A 20,069-nucleotide genomic window follows, 5' to 3' on the forward strand; every position below is an offset into this window, starting at 1 on the left:
ATGGATGTTTAAAACAGTACTGCAGAAATCACACTAGTCTGGAATGGTGGCCTTGCTAGTAAGAGGTTATACTATCATAGATTTTACACCCTGTACCCCAGATGTCAGAGTGTATTTACAGCATATGAGTATGCAGCTGGATTATATACTGGCCTCAGTGTGGCATGCAATGGGATCAGCAATCATTTCTAAATCCTTTAATAAAAAGGTAAAAAACCCAGAACTTTGTGCAACAAAACTTTACATTCTCTAACTGTATTCAAAAGGTGGTTTTCAAACATATGATAGTGTCAGTTACAAAGACCAAACTTGATTGGAAAATGGTATAGTATGACATCTACAAACAATAAATAGATTCCCCTGTCAGACAAACAGTATTTACAACAGCAGTACAGTAACAGTGAAAACTACACTCCACGTAACGTTAAAGGTTATGAAGCCAACTTATTTGCCAGTGTCATTACAGATGTGTTCAACCTGAACAATTATCTCATTTGAAAATGAATGACTTTGTTGGATAAGATGGTAAATTGGTCAAATCGTTTTTCTTCAAACAGTTGGTAGTGTAGCACTGCTTCACTTGCTTTTATAAAGTATAATATCTGTGTGCCTTCACTAATTTTGAAATATTGTGTATTTCAGCTTGTGTATGTTCATTTGATGATGAATGAATGCAGGCTACTCCCACAACATCCCACAGCCTCAATCACATACCCATTTTACCCTCTCTAGTTTCTGAAAGCTTTGTACTTTTTAAGATAAACCACCACCAGGGGTCATATTACCAGTGGACAGGGTATGCTAAAATGATTCACTAGGCACACGGAAAATGTAAATGACCTAACTGACAATCAAGATATCCAATAGGAACATAAAGGACACTGAATCAAAGCTCTCCATCAAAACATTCAAGAAAACAGTTAAAACCGGTTTTCCAAATCGCAGTCTTCACTATAAGTGTCATCTTATCCAGTGAATCTGTGATGCCCTGGAGTGTTTAATTTTCAGAAAGTTTTTAAGTTACTGTAATGGCTAATGTAAATACAGCAATATGCAACACGTGCTGAGTTAACCTGGTCCACTACATCTAACATGTGTCATATTTATAGAAATAAATTAAATAAAATAAAAAATGTAAAAAAAAGTCAAATGTCTCAGACTCCAGTTGTCAACGTCACTATGACTGTACAAAATGACATCACACAAGCCATTTAAAGAGGCAGGCTGTTGTGTACCACAATGTTGCCATTTACCCTTCCAGAAAATCCCAGGCTTTGCATGGTTCTATTGATGGCTTATGAAGTGCATATACCCCCAATGAGGACATGTCTTGCATTATTAGTTTACAGAAGGTCCAACTTCCCTTGTTTTACCACTCTCCATCTCCAATGGCTTTGGAGAAGACATAATCCCTGCAATTCAGCTTGACTTTTCATGACTTCATCTTTGAGGTGGAATTTCCATTTGTTCTTACCTCTGTGGATCTACAACAAACAAACATATGTTCTTGTTAAAATTTTCCAGGACTGCCTGAATCATATTCCATTTATATGTTTATATGGAAACTTTTACATTTCAGTTTTGGCTTTGTTCTCACTGCAGATCAGCTGACAGTTTGTGATCATACCAGGTAAAGAAACTTCTTCCTGGAAATGAACAAGCACTACCTCATAAAGAGTTCCCAAAAGCAGCAAGTAGCCTGTTACTGTATCTTGTCATAGTGGCATACGATCACATTCACTGTGTCAAACAGTTCCTGTAATTCCTGATCATTGCGGCCCCTATGGACACTCAATGAACACACACCACACTGCAGCATCATCTCTGTCCTACATTTAGCCTTACACCTTCACAAGTTTGGGGGGGGGGGGCTGGACAGAAGTAAAACAAACCTCCTCAACTTGTCCATCCTCCATCCTCTCCACTGTCGTTCTCTTTGAGCTGCTGCTGCTGCTGCTGCTGCCACCACTGTGACTGTGGCTCGCCATGCACCGCTCCCAGCCCTGTCTGTGCTGCCTGGACTACCTACAACTCACATTGCAGCAAAACTCATCTTTACTAACAATCCAATGTATACCGCTGTGCCTATCATAACATGCAACGGTGCAAAATGACACGGAGGACAAGTAAATTGCAGCTGAAGGGTGACTACATTAAAGGCAGTTATTTTATTGATTCTTTACCTGTGCGTTCTGTGGCACGTTGTTCCCGCTAATGACAATTTGCTGTGGCTGAATAACAACCCCGGTTTGCTGGGTAATTACACCTGGTAGGGCAGTCAGAACCTGACAACATAATGAGCCAAAATCATTGGTCCTGTCAGATGTATATATTGAAAAATTATTTTATTTCTAGTGTTTGAACATTATGATTTTACATTCTAGCAGTAAAACTATAAATGCACGCATTTAATGATGTGAAATGATGTAATACCACTCAGTTATTAATGCACGTAGATTATTTCACTGTGTGCAGTTCATGCACCTTAGCATATACCAAATTCACGATGTGTACCAGTAATCCATAGTTGCACAGAGGGTATGAAAATATTATACATATTGCTGTGTATATTATTACATGAATGCCAGCTCAGAAAGAAAAAAAATCAAATCCTCCAGTTCATTACAATTATCACAAGTAAAATTTGATTGATTGACTGACTTATTGATTGACTGATTGATCAATAGTACCAGCGCAATACTGCACTGGTGCTGTGGCTCCAACCTGCTGTATGACTGGAGCCTGCGCTCCTCCAGACGGCACTGCGGGTAAGACCTGCTGCTGCAGCACCACCTGCTGCTGAGGCTGGATGAGGTATTGGGTCCCATCTGCACCTCTCACCAACTGCAGGATCTTGCCTAGAGTTAGGAACGTGCTCATTATATATCTGCTTACAATACTTTACCTGTGATTATCTGAGCCTCCACAAACATGCAATCCTATTAAGTGGGACCTGCTTAAACTAAGGTGAGATATTTGATGATGGCAGCTTACATGGTCAGCTGGATAACCTCAAAGCAATCTAGTTACATTCAGGCCTTCTCAGTTCCACAAAACCATGAACACACTTTCTTAGTAGGGCTTACTGTTTCAAGCTTTGAGACAAATCAATATAATTTTTATCCTCACTTTCACTGGCAGCATAAGGTGCTTTCCCTTGATAGATGTTGGAAACACCTTGTTGTTTTTAGTTGCAAACATAAGGGAAAAAAGAAAACAGTCCTTTCCTTTTAATGTGACTACAATGTTCCAACTTAACGGTAAGTTTCATTGTAAATACCGTGTGTGATGGCTACATGTGAAAATGCTTTCATAACTTTGTCATAATAAAACAATGCATGATGTACATGTAGCAGAGAAATCACCCAGAGCCATATTTGAAAATAATTAATAAAAAATAATGCTCTAAAACTAGTTAAGATTGCTATCAGACATTGTCTGAACTGGCAGCCTGTGCAATGTACAATATGCCCCGGTTAATTTGAAATGTTTAAGCTATGAACAGATTGAAGCCATTATGAGTGTTTTTCATTAAATTCTGTGGGACTTCAAAGATGATTACAATAACAACAATTTTGTTGCTCTAGAGAGCATATTGAAGCACAACATAACAGCTCAGCTGATCAGAGTTCACATCAGTCATAAACTCAGACATTGAGCCTAGAGCTAACCCTGACTTCTATAAGGCACATTTGGCGAACACATCCTCCTTATTTCATGATTTAATATTTAAACAGTGTTCTCTTGTTGTTTCTGTTTTTTTCCACACTTATTGTGGGAATTCATACATGGAATGAGTTGTTACATCACCTTGGCTTGGGATCAGCTGTTGATAAGGGCCTGTCGGCAGGGCCAGGGTTGCAGTAGTGGCAGAATTCTTAAAGACAAAAAGGAGAAAATGAACACAAAAAGACATGCCCTGTGCTCTTTTCCAAAGAAACCTGAAGTCAATTACTTAACAAGTGTCTGGGCTTGAGTCTCAGGAGTCTCTTAAGTATTTAATGTGTTCCAAGACAAAAAAAGCAGTCACAGGTGTCACAGGCTAGATTCCAGCTGCCATTATCAAATGATTTTATAAAAATACTCCTCTTCACAGCTGTCCACCAGCTGGTTTTTGCATCCCACAGAGGGGGAATCACACCAATCAGTGGAATGCATGCTTACAAGGTCATTTCTTCATTCACGTTTACCTCTAAGCATGTACACGTACACAGAAAATTGATGTAGTCCTTACTGTCACCTAAACTGTTGTAATTTGTTGGATCTGTACAGGATCCAACAGGATCCTGTGTTTCACAGGATTAATTTAGGATCAGTACAAGTTACCTGGCTTGAGATGGCAGGTTACCTTTGTTTCACAACACCACTTTAATTTCATATGTTCAAGTAAACTAATGCATATGCACATCAAACATTTTAGCATGCTTTGGGTTGAAATCACTGATAGGCCAAAAAAAATTGAGAAGAGGATGGGGAAGTAAAGGATGTACCTTTTTAGTCTGTATATTGAGCAAATCTTACATAATGAGGAGTCAAAATGTTATAAATGTAAACACAGGCAGCGAACCTTGAAAAAGGGATCTGTCTATTCCATAACAAATGTAGGCTTTTCCTAACTGTATATGCACAATAGCCAAACAACTTGTGTGTAGTGTAATGGTAAAGTCAATTACTTTCACAGTTATTGACTCATATGACTCACAAACTCACATAGGGTCAAATTATACATTAAGAGCAATGACATATAACGCCTACGTAAGCATGATATAACAGCTACATAAGCACTAATAATAAATCAGACATGAAACATGACGATTTTTCACTGGTCATAACATGTGATGTGTACAAATGAACGTCACTTCCAGCTCCACCACTATCACATGACACTGGGACAACTCTTGCTTCAGCTATGCCATGTGCCATCTGTCACTGTTGATTCTCTTGTAAATAGTGATTTTTCAATAAAGGGAATGTTTGATTTTATTGATGGAAAATATGTGAATTTGTACAGAGTTCTACTTCCGGTTAGCCTGGTCTGATGCAGGCTGATGCAACAGATGCAAGATATGTTGCCATGGTAATAATCCTTAACAGGTTTCAGCCTGATTTTTCATCTTGAGTCTCTAAGAATGTTTATGAAAATCATCTTAAACCAGTGTTGTGAAATACCCCCTAGACTTGTAAACTGAAACAGTCGTAGTCATCTAATTTTGTATGCCAGCTTTATAAACTGTTTTTGCATCCTATTTTTAACATACCACTTTTTGAAAACAGAGTAATTGTTCGATGTTTAAGCTCGCAGAAGCTTTCAGTCTTTTTCCTGTGAGCAGCAACAGCCAGCTGCATCTAACTTACCATTCCTGCTGGATTCCTGTGTTGCAAGATTCTAGCATCCTGTACAATGACTGGCTGCTGTGGAGCTGCTACAAGGAGTTGAAAGGACGTAAGGATAAAAAAAACACATTAAGGACATGGTGGTTAGGGGTCAAGGGTCAGCTAGGCACTCAAGCGTGAAAGGACTGTGTGATATAGTATGACAGAGCAATCATGGCCCTAAAGAGGCGCCCCCTGCTGGAGGTGAGCTGGCGGGACTGGCCTTGTTGGGCTGTGGGAATGATGATCTGCTGTGTTCTGGCTTGCTGCTGGGACTGCAGAATTTGCCGCTGCTCTTCTGTCTGGAACCCCTCCACAGCTCTCGAATGCATCAGTCTGTTTTCCCATAACTGAAGAGGGAAGGGGACGGATTTTTCACACTTCACATACTAAGCAGAAAAAGCCTTTAACCTTTAACATTCAGGAATTTCTCAAAAAGTGAGTTATTACTTTCACAATGAAACATCTTGAAAGGTTAAATTAAAAAAAAAAGGAATGAGAAAAGCAATTTGTACATATAAACACATATGAGAGCACATACAGTTCTTAATTCCTGCAGGACCAGTTCGTCAACTCCTTCATCCAGGAGGAGGTCTTGAACATCACCTATCACATCTTCTATCACAGACTGGTAAAACAGATGCTGAGGGAAAACACATCTTATTAATGAACAAAGAAATGAATGCAGTAAATACTTTTAAATTCAATTATGTAAAATAGCTATACTCAATCCATTACCATTCAATCAGTGAATTTCATCCAGATTTCTAAATGGGACAAATCTAAAAGAGCAAACTTGATTATCTCTACAGAATCAAATAGTAACTGTACTGAGTACTCATATTTTAAATAAAATATTAAATGTAATGAGTGCCCTGCATATCATCTGGCCACATAATTATACCATTGCATTGCATAACTGTCAAGCCTGATGATGACATGGATACCCATGAATATCTGTTGGTCAAGTTTTTCTTAATTTCTTTAAATAGAAGATATTTGCTGAATTGGTATTGTACAGAACCCCTATGAAATTGGACAAGATGCTACTGGGAGTGAAGCAAGTTCCACCTTTTCCTTTGTTCACACTTGACAATGGCCCTTCGTTAACCAATATAACAGGAAGGTTCACAGGAAGGTAGCCAAGTTTAAATTACAGACATGCTCTCAGACATGTGTTTGCAAGTTTGTTTGTACCAGTATAGCCACTTGCTACAGCACGTTATTTTTACTTTTTGTTTCATTAATATTGCCACTGTTAAGATTTTAACTATAATAATGCCGGGCAATTTTCCCTGTGCAGATGTGAGATATCAATTATTTAAAGGATTAAATCCTAAGGAAGTTAGAAACACATATCTTACAGTATATTACAATGAATGACTATTTTAATGAAGCAACGAATGTACCATGCAAACCGCAGACAACCAGACAAATCATCTTATCGATTCCAGGCTTATCAGTGCGAAGAGGTGGCACACCGGGTTCCCACTTTAAATGTAAATGAGTCAATCAAACGCATAACCATAGCGAGATGTGAAAATCTGGGGTCGCCAGAGACTTTTCTAGTTGCAGCGTTTTGCTTTCCATTAAAATGGAGTCAAATGCAAAAAACGTAAACGTAACGTTAATTCTTGTGTCCATTCAGATTCGTTTGTTTTCACCACCCTCCACAATTCTCTGCTCAAGGCAAAAAAAAAGTGTTAATACAGAGCTAGTGACGTAGGGACAAACAGGACAGGAAAATGTTGATACGGCTCCGTAGAAAGGGACCGCAGAAGGAAAAGCAAAGAATATATTGCAAAACGATGCTGTGAGTGGCATTTCAACGAGACAGTGATGTGCCTTTTGGAAGGTTAGCCAGCATCATCTACATATCTAATTTTAATAAGAGTCCTCAGGCTAGACATTGGCTAAAATGTCTATGTAGCCAGTTAGCAAGCCAGCTGACTTGCTACAACAGCAGCAGCTGTCCATGGCGTTAATATCGGGACTCGAGCTTTCATATCAACTATAACTAGGATAAAGTGCATGTCTAACACTTTCTTTTCGGCTGTCCCGTAGACTGCCCTTGTGGCGTGGATAAGCATATACGGGTATTTTGTATTGCTTATAAAGGCTAGCTGACCAGCTATACAGTTATAGTTACACTAGATAGACGTCTGCATCCGAATGAGGACGTAGCTGTCTCCAGGAAGAGAACGATGTTCGCTTGTACAATTTTATTCATGACTGTACATAATACGGTGGATCCAGTATCTCTTCTGCTTTTGAATGCTTGTTCAAATACAGTTCAGTCAATTGTATAAATGCATTTTATGTCATATATGCTGATTGACAAGTGTGAAATAGGTCCTTACCACTGGGTGCCAGTTCGACTTCGCCATTATACTCTAAAGTAGTCTCGACCCTTGCTAACTAAGCGGAGAGTATGTAAGCCAGCGGCGAAACACAAGTGAACCAAGAACTAAACACCACAATAAAAAAAGTTTAAAAGTAATCGTCGTAACATTTGAACATAAATGTAATAAATTTCACTTCAGTCTTTGTCCCAATAGCTGCGCCTTCCAGCCGTCTGTAACCTCTTCGCCCACCTGTATATACCGCCCAACCCAGGTATGAATGCGGGACAGATAGGGCAGGGTCAATCTAAATATGAGGTTTGAAATATCGCGGGAACTTATACTTTTCATGAGGAGCGTGAAGTTTGGATTCAGGTGTGTGTCAGTGAACATTGAGATCAGTACATATGAAAGGTGTACACAACCGTCATAGAATGCCACCTGGTGGAAGTAATAATGTTTGACGAGACAGTAAGTGGCGCCATATTGGCTCAGAAAGTGGCAGGTTTCAAAGCAGTTGCCTAACACTACCCTTTGGTAGGCCTGCATGCACTCGTTCCAAATAGCTCTGTTCTGTATAGTCCATACATGTCATGTCTTAAGTGACCATTTTATGGTGTGTTGATTGTTTAACCCAGTTCTGTATATTCATTTGTGTTGTGTTTGAGTTGCATAATTGCATTGTGGATAACAGCTATTGTGGTGATTTAAAATGTTACAACTACCATTATTACCACAAGTAAAAGAAATAAACGATTGGTTCCTTACTGTAATATGATAATTCACACACCATAGTGTCCAGCCTTCAGGTTGCACCTACAGGGACACAAGTGATTGTATTCTGCAGTTGTTTTCTATATGTGTACATAGTTCTGTAAGTGCCAAAAGTCAAGGAAGCAGAAATAATATTTGAGAATAACCCAGTCACAAGCACTGAGAGATATATCTGCATGCTTAAATTTCCTCTGCTCTCACTCAGATCTTTCTACCTTCACCCAAAAAGTATGGGCACATCCTCAAATGATCTCTTTTCAGTTCAGTTTGACACAATTCAGTGAGCTTTAATGGCATGACAGACATACAATCATGCTGCCAAAGCAACACAAACACAACCATTCCTCTAGGAATGCATAAGTATACACACATGGTAAAGACTAAGAAAACATGAACGATTGAATGAGTCTCCTTATATGTAGAGACCTCAACCATTGCCCCCAGGCCATGGTAGACGGCAACATGTTGGGCCATTAGTGGGGCTGTGTGGGGACTCATTTCTGGGTTAGTCATTTAAGTAAAGGGGAATATTAATTTTATTAAAGAGTGTGGTTCTTATTTGGTAATTTTTCTCACAGTGCAGAAGGAAGTGTGTCTCAGCCTCACCAGTACTGCAGTGACCACCAAGTCTCTCCATTCAGGCTAGCCATGTCTGCCATGCTGTGGTCACTGAGTTGGTATCTAGTAAGGACTGCTTCTGCTCAGTGTTTCTGACAGTTACCAGATATTCTGTAGTATATTCTGATTACAGTCAAATTACACAGATTTTTGTGGTTTCGTGATTATATTCCGATGGTCCAGATAGCAGTACATGACATGTTTTATAATTTGGCTTATTGTAATTGGAATTGTATTTTCAATCTTCAATTCCATTGCTTTACTAAAACGCTCCTGTCTTTTAATTTTCATTGTGTGTTTGTACTGTTTGAGTTTTTCACTGTATCTGGGGCATGAATCTAATCTTGATCTTTACGTTTTTGATTAGACAATTATTTTTTGTGTTTTTTGCAGTCCTTGTTATACCATTTACTGGGGCTGATTTTCTAAATATTTGATGTTTCATCATTAACACTAGATTTTGCGTGTTGAGACTGTGTTTTGGAGTCATGGTTACTTCTGGTAATTACATGATTTGGTGCATGGCACATAGGAGTCTGTCCAGATATATGAGTTCCCTGCTTTACTATTGAAGTCAGGCAGTGTTACTGTCCTTGAGTTAAAGCTCCCTCACAGCAGTACATTCCCCTGGGCCTAGCAGTGGCACATTTCTGTGTGGAGATTTATATTCATGCCTTTTATGCTGTTGATAAATTGAGGGTCTGTGCTCTTCAGCCCAAACACTAAAGAACACAGGTCCTAAATATTCCATGACTTAATTTACTTTTCTCTATGTTTTTTTGTTAATAGGGTTTTTACAATATTATTTGTAGAATAGTCTTGATATATTTATTGTAGCTGGGTTCACTTATCTGGTTACAGATTAAATTCAGTACTTGTTCTATCTTCCACCTCCCAGAGCTGACTTCTGCCTCTCTGAACTCCACCTCTCTGAAATACAGTGTAGACTCATTTATATAATGTGAGGGAAAGTAAAATCCAATCCCAACGCAGACAAAGAGGACACATCTGGGACACATGTTAATACCAGGTATAGACACAGGAGCTGTGATCAGGTGACTGTCAGATCACAGCTTTTGGATCTGCTTTTAATACCAGGTTTAAATGATACCTAGGTTACTGTACCAACAAAGGCACAAGCCACTATGTACTGTAGACCTGCATTCATTCACATTGGCTGCTGTATATTTATTCGAGCCAGTATTACACAAACATCCCACTGTCACAGAATATTTGTCTTATTGTCTTGTGGGCAGTTGAGGAGTAAAAAAACAAAACACAACGACAAATTCAATTTTCATTACAAAATGCACAAAGTAACACTATAGTTTACTCATTCAAAAAATAATCATGGTCACTTAAACTGCTAAAAGTTACTACTATGCTGTTTTTTTTCCATTTTTTTATTCAATGATATGGTTATATCTTGCTGTGAAATTATCACTGAATTTAAACAACTTACTTAGCTTAAACTTTGACCCAGTTAGGTTAAAATTGATTTAAATAGATGAATCTACCCATAGATAGATCACGACTGGTAGGATAAATATTCTTAAAATGAATGAGATGACATTGTTATATCTATCCAGGTAGACACTCCATGACCTTTAAAGGAACACAATTGTGTCCATTTTGGCAGGCCACACAATGCTGTTGTAATTGATCAACCCAACATGAAATAACATGACTATCACTGAGTGGAGTATGGGTTAAGCATACCAAATAAAGACAATTAGACAAAAGAGTACTTCAGAAGAAAGAAAATGTATTTCCTTTTTTGTGCAAGGTAACAGTATTTAAAAAAAGTACTGTAACATACTTGTTCATTCCAGTTGAAACCAAAAGACATGCTGCTCATATTAGTGTTTTGTGGTATCTAAACCTCTCAAGCTGCTGTTGCTGTAAACCGTTGTCAGGAATGGAGAAAAAATTCTAGGCACAATTGAATAGTTTCTAGGGTGTTGTTTTGCCCAGATAATAGCCTCTCCATTACACTACAAAGCCGTAGTACACAATTATAAACATACTGCCATTAGCCGTTTGCAAATGAAGGGAAATGTAAGCAATGCATGGTAATATACATACAGTACACTGCTGTGTAATAGCTGCAATAAAACCACCTTGTTTAGAGCACCCTGGAACCTAAGAAATGTTTGTGAAGAATCTTTTTAAAGCCCTTATTTTCTCTAAGCATAGGCACTACATCCCTTCTCATGATTCATTTCACTATACATAATGCCTCACTGCTACAAAGCATTCCTCTGTCAGTTTTTCAAGGCCAGCTGCATTTCCACCACCAGTTCAGCTTCAATCAACAAAAATGCACTATTTATGAAGTATGATGGAAGAGAAATTAAGACTACAAAATGTTCTTTTCTATTTTTTTCCTTGCCCTAATAACACAAGTTTAAACTAAACAGAAAAATATGTAACGCATTATGCTGTGATGTAATTTTATCTACAAATAACTAACAAATTATCAGAACAGAATTTTTCAAGCAATGTGTTGTGGGGAAAAAAAAAGTGTCCAACATGACAAAGATTCAGACTGGCACACATGAGTTGACAAATTCTTAATTTCAAAGATCTGTCTTAATTTCATTTCCCTGCTGTGAGCTTCTGTTATGAACGTAGCTCTGCACTGATCTTTTCATCATTCATCACCTAATCTAAGCGGCTTCAAACTGGTGACATAGAAGTTTTTGTAACTTGTTTAACAACTGGATATATATTAGTGCACAAGTACTTCATTAGTAGATTTAGATTTTGAGTTTTAAGGCATGAATTAAATGCTAATACTTAACCTTTATTTACATCCTCATATAAACTTTTATAGCCTTCTTCCAGTGCAGCTATTTTCTTTCAGATATTCAGTTCACATTACAGTGATGTTAGTAGTTTGCACATTGTATATTGAAAACACATGTATTATACTGATATGTAAAAAGAAAAAAAAAAAATTATTGGATTTTGTTTATCAAGTCGAATACATCACTATACAGTAGTTTTGATATCATCGATATCCATAGAGAGCCTACATTTAGCGTAACATTAAGCACAATTGAGTATCAAACATGACACGTCTTGCCTTGATAAAAATCCATCCATTGCTCAGGAAATGCATCTGAATTGCTCAATGCGGTGGGCAGGACCCTGTCACTTGATCAAGTGACACCCTCATTTTTTAATTTATTTTAAACACCAGAATGATATAAAAATTGGCATCTTACAATGAAGCACTGATCCCAGCGTCTTCCTTTTCTTAAACATTTAACTGAAATCCTGCATACAGGAGGTCCCTTAATATATTTAAAATGTACTTATGTTTTGTCTTTTTTTTTGTTCAGTTGTTTTACAGTCGCTTTTGGCATTTCCTCCCCTTTTCACCCAACTTTTGTGATCGCCAATTACACATTAGGTACATCTCACTTAGACAGCCACTGGACTTGAATGGGAGCATTGTGCGAAGCAAATGCAATCTTCCATCACACACACACCAAAATCACAATTTTTCACACCGCAAGTCCCACAGAGCAGCAGGAAGCAGATGCTGCTTGGGAAACAGGTACAGCTCCATCACATCATGTGAGTAACTCAGAGGTTCCCAAATAATTCACAGGATGCCAAGAACTGCATGATGAGGGAGACCCTCACTGACACACCCACAGCTACCCTGGTAGAACAAAACCAACCGGTTCTGCTGTGGGGGGCTCCCAGTCACTTGTAGCATGGTAAAGCAGAGGCCAAACCCAGACTGCAGGGCCGGGCCTGCATTTGAAACAAACAAACTGTCTTAGCCATTTATGATCCCTCCCTTTTACTCATTTTTAATTAAAAAAGTTCATTTCCCGTATCAGCTCTTTGTAGAATCATCCTAAGAGTAGAGTTAAGGCTAGTTGTAAGAATATAAAAATAAAACCTTTACAGAAACCTGAAATGTCTGGAAACTGGATGCTGAATCTGGGATTTGTAGAAAGGAAAATTCTTTAAAGCAATTTATGTCTTAAGATATATGTGTATTCAAAGCTGCCCGTATTCAAAATAAGTATGAATAGGGCCAGTGCAAATACTATGAATTGAAATGAACATGAAAATAATAAAGCTGTGAAAGATGGATGTGAGTGAAAGATTGGAGCATTAGTGATATGATGAACATTCTCTTACACAGAGAAAGAGGAAAGTACCAAAAATGTGTAGAACAAACAGAAGAATAAATTCAAGTGATGATCCTCATTTACTTACAACAGTTCTGAGGGGGATCCCCTTCAGAGGTTAAGATGAAACATGGTGATACATTAAAGGCACCTTTGTGTCAATGCTCTGATTTATCAAAATATAACCACTTACTGTTAGCATTCTTCCTCCAAAATTTACTCTTTGCTGTGACAATGGAAATCAAATTCCAAACTGTCAGCGTTGCATTCCATTTTTACATGAGAAAGCAAACTTCCTGAAAACAGTCAGACCATACAAGAACCACAGACAGACATTTCACACCTTCTGTGCCATCCCACACACGTGCTTTGAAACGTTATGAAGCTTGCCTAACTGAGCCTATCAAATTCTACCTGCTAATAAATTAGTAATACAAAAATAAGTTCCCCATAAGACCAATCTGGCCATAGTCTACTGAAAAACAACTAAAGAAGATCAAAGTAAACCTCAGTCTTTCAATATCCAGCTGATTACAGGGATATTTCTTGTCAAATACATTTTTCCAAAGTGCAAAAAATGACGCCTTTTCCCCTCATGTCCCAGTGTAAAATAAGCAGATATCCAGCCACTCTGCCTCACTGCTGTGCACACTCCCCTGGCTGGTCAGATTCTTGGCTGTCTGAAACACTGTCATTCTTCTGCTCCACTTCCACCTACAAGAAGAGAGAGGACAACATTGTACTGCTGGAGATTGGAACTGGAGCACTGGAACGCTGGAATGATTCAACAGACACACAGAAGCTGTGACCACATTCAACCACAAGAGGGTAGTCAAGTTCCACAGACACAAGGAGGGTGTTAAGATGTTTCAAATACATCAAACAAAATTTCATGGATATATTTATATGAGATAGGTATATTTATTTGAGGTCTGTCATACAATCCAAAACTGATATGAAGTGAATTATATTTTGATGGGATTACCAATGTACAGTATCTAAATTAAACCACATGCATATGGCTGTTAGCAGCCATTAAGCAGTATGCTGCCATCTCGTCTAACCAGCTACAGGCAGGCCAAATAGCACATGCTACTATGTCATTATATTTTCACCATATATTTTAGTAGGAGAATTCTGATATTAACAGCCAATAGTTTCAAAATCTGAAAACCTCTAAACTGATTTCCAGCATGGAATTAACAGAATTCCAGCATCAATGTCAACTCTCTGTACCTAACACAGGATGAACACAAAAATACAGCTGCCACTAGCGAACTATCATTCACCTATTAGCCATGCACAGCAACAGCAGATTCTGGCATGACATGATTTAGCACAGTTAGCATACTTCCATCCCCGGTGAAGTATCAGATGCAAACTGACTCCTTCAACCTACTACCCAAAGTATCCCATTAGTTTGGCTGAGCAGATTTTTCTTGTGACTTAACAGAGCTGACCACAGTGAATTGCACCTATGATTGCCTTGTTTCCATACTAACTGTGCCCAAAGCCTTTGTGAAATGCATATTTTACTGGCCTGGAATGACTGCATATGTTGTCATTTGACTTGTGCATCTCATTAGAAATGTTGATTCTTTGTCCAAGGGCCCACACAAAGTCATGGTCAACAATTCTGCTTTGTACTGAATACAGATACATTTTACAGTCACATAAACATATGACAGCAAATACTGCTCAAGGGCTCCCTAACAAAGTGACAAACTGCTCTAGTTTTGATACCATTTATTAATTAACAGAAATCAGTACATGACACTATAATGACCCATTTTCATTTTACCCATGAAATTTTGGCAGATGAAATATCAGGACACTGGCAATAATACAGTATCTCTTGTTGATTGTTGATTGATTGTTGTACAGTATCTTGTTGATTGTATGGTTGTTGACATCATTCCATGCAAAGACATACAACTATTTCAGAAATTGAAAAAAAACTGCAGTTCTCAACACAGTTAATTCTTTTACACATTTCAGTTTGTCTGATTTTTTTTACTGCTCCCTCAATATTCCAGGGTCAGGTCATATTTTTCTAGTCAAGTTACATCTACTGTGCTGCAGTAAAACTGCACTTAAATTCACCAGTTCTGGCACCAGTATACAATCTTGCTGTAGACACTGGCAACAACACACACACACATACATGCACACAGGCTCACAAACACACGCAAACAAATCAGTACAAAACAGCAAAATTGTACCTGATAGATGTAGTGTGATTTGTAGTTAATCCACTTCTTTACATCAGTCTTCTCTCCCACAGAGAGTGAGCGCACAGTGGCCTTAGAAGCAGAGGCAGCAGGCATGTCAAATTCCACCTCCAGGTGGCGCTGGAATTTGGGAGGCACCTCCCGGTCTGAGCCCAGCTCCAGGCGGCAGAAGAAGGTGTGGGGGTGTCCCATCGCTTCAGGACAGAGGGACACAGGCAGAGGGTTAGAATTAGAAGATGAGGCTCTGGCAGACAAGCAGATGCCTAAGATTCTAAAAGAGGGGTACAGACAAAGCACCACGGTTTAGCAGACTGGGCTCCTGGGGATAACTTCAGCCAGCCTGATCCATGTCCTGGGGTAGAGGTCTATGAGGATGTTTAGTTGCAGCTGCCAAAGCTTTACCTTACTACTCAATACCCTGACCTTGGCAGACATAGCTACTATCATGGCTTTTTGTGTTATGGCTAGAATAATACAATTTTGCTATATCAGAGGGGAGAGATTATGCGCAGACAGCAGTTGTTTTCTTTGGTTCTCAAAGCAGAATAAAAAAAGAGGGAAACCACAGAGTTTGCAGATCCATTAAGCAAATCTTGTCTAAGACTAAGGGCGAAAAAATCCAACGAGTTCAAGCTTTTATTTTGAGCAATTACATACAGTCTCCACTCACCCCATTGAGTGGTTCCCTTGGCCTGTGGTTTTTATTGTGAGATGCATGGAAAGTCTTTTTAACGTTCTGTTTTATGCTGAGGAGAAAGAAAGGTCTCTCTCTGTTAAGTGAGGGGGCAAAAGATGAGGCCACAAAAGGAGACGCAGCGCAGTGATTTTGTGAGTTAATGAATGGTGACAGCGGTGCTTTGTCTATCGAATCGAACACGGAGAGACGAGACCCCGCTGCTGTTATACTGAAAGGCCTTGTGGGGTAGTCATTGACTGAGAAATACCAACACAGGCCCAGTGAAAGCATGCACTTACAGGGGAAACCCATATTCATAATAGGCTTTTTCTGTGCCGCAACACACTCCATGAGCTTCGCAAATAGGCCATGAACACACTAGGTGAGTCAGAGAATAGTTTAATACCAATGTGTATGTATCATGTTATTCTAAATTTGGAATATAATGCGTCAGGATTAACAAAATGAGCATATCGCCTATTGTTCTACTCTACTCGACATTCTTCAAAAACTATAGGGCCTGCACTCTCAGGGGACAGCAACTGAAACTTAGTACAGTTTACTTCCCCAATGCATAACATGATGAAAATGATGAGAAAGTCCATGCACTGAAACCCTCTGAAATTGCAAATTAAAGAAATGAAACTGACAGGTACAACACAAATCTCTACACTATTGTGTAGACAAACAATATTTCAATGTGTTTAAAAAAAGAACAAAGTTCAGTACAGATTTAAAGAGAAATTGTCACAACAACAACAGAGGCAAAAGATAAAGCCCAGGATGTGTGTACAGTTTGCTGTTCCAGCTGGTTTAATGTCAACTTCCAAACATATCACACCCAGCCATGTTTTATGGGGGTCTATAATAACAGCTCTCAATGGTACTAATGGTTTAATTATAAAGAAAACGAAGAGTATCATAAGAGTGAATTGCATGGTGGAATGTGGATGGCAAGTTTTATGGCAGATAAATACAGACTTTCAAGAATGTGTTTTAAGTGAAGATTTATGGATAAAAATGAATTTGGAGCAGACACTTAGATGTGCACTATAAATACTGTTTGTGTCACAGTGCACAACAAGGTGTACTGGTGTGATCCTTTAAAATATCATTTAAAAATTTGCATCCAGAGTAATTTACTACTAAGTATCTGCCAACTATTCTGTACTATGCATGTATGCATATGTGTGTGCACACATACATACACACAGTAACTGATAAGAGAAATATCATCCATTCAAAAATAAACAAAATTATATTACAACAGATATAAACTACCAGTCCAGCTATGACTTATATTAGCAATAGTAAAGGCCTTCTGTGCAGTTCAGTATTTATTTTGAACCATTTAATTTCAACCTTGCATATACTTCCTTAACAGCTTACTGTATTTGTGCTTTAGCACCAAGCGATTCTGTCCTACCTGAGTTCTTGTCTGGTAGCCTGTTTATCCTCCACACCACAGACTTGAAGGCATGTTCGTATTTGGCAGTGCCCAGCGTGACCCTCATGGCCGGTTCTGACCCGGATGCGCTGGTGGAACCGAAGCTGGCCCCTTTGTTGAATCGTGCTTTCAGCGACTTCTCCCCCATGACACTGTCCCGCCGGAAGTTCTTGGCCCACATCAGCGGGATGGGATAGCGGATCATCACGTTCTCGCACGGGATTAGTGTCAGAGGATCCCGATTGGACGAGAAGCCAGTCGACATCACCAGCCAGGACTGCAGCTCCACCTCCGCTCCCCTAATGCTAGCCACCGTCCTCAGGGTGAAGGGGAGTGTCTTCTCGGCAAAAACCGTGCGGAAGCGCAGCAGCTCGAACCTGCGGCCACTCGGCGGGGTGAAGGCGACCGCCCTGGACTCTGCAAACTCCTTCTCATTGGCGTAGTTGTGCAGCAGGCAGTCCCTCAGCTTAATCCAGCGAGTGGTGGTGTTGGGGATGATGTCATGCCGGGACACCACCTCATTTCCCTTGACCTGTACGTCGTTAAAACCTATCCTGCACAGCGGCGACCCGGAAACAAACGCCAGCACATGGACACGGGTAAGCACCAGCTGCTGAAGAATCCTATTGTCCCCTTTAGACACGACCCCGTGGAACTCGTCCCGCACGTCCACCACCACCTCCTCCTCAGAGAAAGACGCGGGGCAGCTGAACTGCTCCGTCTCCACAGGCAGGTGCATCAGCGTGTCCTGCAGCGCGTTGGTGAAGCTCAGGAAGTCCTGGTAGTTGATGGTGCCCAGTTTGACCAGCTGCTCCTTGATGGGAATGTGGACCACAGCGACCTTGGGCTGGATCTTGCGTTTCTCCTTGTAGACCACGTGGTCGATGCTGAGGGTGTGCACCCGGCCGTTCTCGTCGTAGTTCTGCAGCTTGTGCTCCGACAGCTCGTGGCGGCCGTCCAGCTGGAATTCTTTGAAGGGCTTCTCCAGGCCCTTCTCGTAGAAGAGCTGCAGTCGCCCGGAAGTGGTCAGCTTCACAAAGATGGGCCCCCAGTGCCGTGACGACATGATGTTCTTCTTCTCCGGGATGCGCAGCATCATGGGCCAGCCGTCCTGAGGGGTCATGTGCGGCGGCTGATATGGGGGCTCGTCCGGTTCCTCAGAGTCGGCGAGGTCGTCGGGTAACGTGGGGCTGCCAGGCTGGTCCGGGTCTGTAATCTGTAGGTTCCTGAGCTGCTCCAGGCTGTCTTGGGGAGGGAATTTACAGAAAACGCCTTCACCGTCAGTGGAGTCCGACACAGGGGAAAAGAGCAGTAAGGATTCCCTTTTGACATCTGTGTGGTTTGCATTAAAGAAAGGAGAGCTGAAAGAGAAAATCTGGGGGCTCTCTGGGCACGACCCATTGCTCTGACACGTCTTGACTTCCTTCTTGTTGAAGTAGTCACTAAAAGGATTGATGGGAGATGGCTGGACATTGATCAGCTCCTCATCCAGGAAGGGGTTCTTCTTGTTGTAAGGGGTGCTACAGCTCAACAGGGGGCTATCTAGGGTGAAAACAGGGTTAACACCATCTGGCGTCAGGTCCAGAAGGTGTCTCCCCACTTCCTGGTTCCGAACTGGTGACACGAAGTTACTGTTGGCATCCTGGGTGGGGCCATGGCTAAGGTTGTTGAACATGAGGGAGGGGGGTCTCCCAGGATTCTGGAAGCTTGGCTCATCATCATCATCATCGAAGGTGACCCAGCTGGCAAAGCGGTTTGTGCTGGTTTCTGATTGCCCGTTAATGTGCTTTGTGCTCGCAGGCCAGTTGACTGAGTCCATGTCTACTCCCTCATCTTCTTGGAAGACAGAGCAATCTACAAAACAAAGACACATCTGCACGTTAATATCTCACATATAATTTCTGGTGAAGAACCACAAGTTGAATGAAACAAGAAGAATGTACTGCGATCTTTAAAGATGTTTTGAGGGCTATGCGACAAGTAGCTGTTTTTCAACCTACATAAAACTCATTACGTTATTGGCATTTAGCAGATGCTCTTATCCAGAGCGACTTACATGTGTTACATTTTTTTTAATATGTTAACCATTTACACAGCTGGATATTTACTAAGGCAATTCTGGGTTAAGTACCTTACCCAATAGAACAACAGCAGTCCCCATGTGGGAAATCAAAACGGCAACCTTTCGGTTACGAGTCCTGCTCCACCACGCTACACTGCTTCCTCCTTAAATATTTGCTCAAAACTCTCATTCAAGAAGAACAGAAGAGTGTCGGCTACATAATGGATTTTTTTTTTCATTAAAAATGTAGTCTTAATAGCATAGCAGATAGCACACTCACATTGTTCACAAATGATACATGTTATTCCAGAAAAGATGATGGTCACATTTGTATTTATCATTTAGATGCCAACCATGTATTCACACATTTAAGTAATCCTTTACTTAAAATC

The 20,069-nt window shown here is 40.1% G+C and overlaps 2 protein-coding genes across 4 annotated transcripts in view; both read right to left on the reverse strand.

The window, feature by feature from the left end:
* Window positions 1-182: 182 nt before the first annotated feature.
* Window positions 183-7,971, reverse strand: LOC118787380 (transcription initiation factor IIA subunit 1-like). The gene is made up of 8 exons (XM_036542923.1): window positions 7,734-7,971; window positions 5,915-6,016; window positions 5,356-5,723; window positions 3,811-3,877; window positions 2,725-2,858; window positions 2,184-2,285; window positions 1,893-2,025; window positions 183-1,484 (listed from the first exon to the last, which is right to left on the reverse strand). The coding sequence occupies exons 3-7, from the start codon at window positions 5,356-5,358 to the stop codon at window positions 1,897-1,899; spliced, it is 435 nt and encodes a 144-aa protein (XP_036398816.1). The 5' UTR covers window positions 5,359-5,723; window positions 5,915-6,016; window positions 7,734-7,971; the 3' UTR covers window positions 183-1,484; window positions 1,893-1,896.
* A 5,197-nt stretch (window positions 7,972-13,168) lies between these two features.
* Window positions 13,169-20,069, reverse strand: part of ston2 (stonin 2) — a 28,058-nt gene continuing 21,157 nt past the window's right edge. For all 3 annotated transcript variants that reach the window (XM_036542922.1, XM_036542920.1, XM_036542921.1), the window contains exons 5-7: window positions 17,595-19,469; window positions 15,484-15,686; window positions 13,169-13,975 (exon numbers count right to left, since the gene is read on the reverse strand). In XM_036542922.1, coding sequence (XP_036398815.1) covers window positions 13,898-13,975; window positions 15,484-15,686; window positions 17,595-19,469 — 2,156 coding nt within the window. In that variant the 3' untranslated portion in view covers window positions 13,169-13,897. The remainder of the gene's footprint in view (window positions 13,976-15,483; window positions 15,687-17,594; window positions 19,470-20,069) is intronic.

This window comes from Megalops cyprinoides, chromosome 12 (genome assembly GCF_013368585.1).
Source record: "Megalops cyprinoides isolate fMegCyp1 chromosome 12, fMegCyp1.pri, whole genome shotgun sequence".
Taxonomy (NCBI): Eukaryota; Metazoa; Chordata; class Actinopteri; order Elopiformes; family Megalopidae; genus Megalops; species Megalops cyprinoides.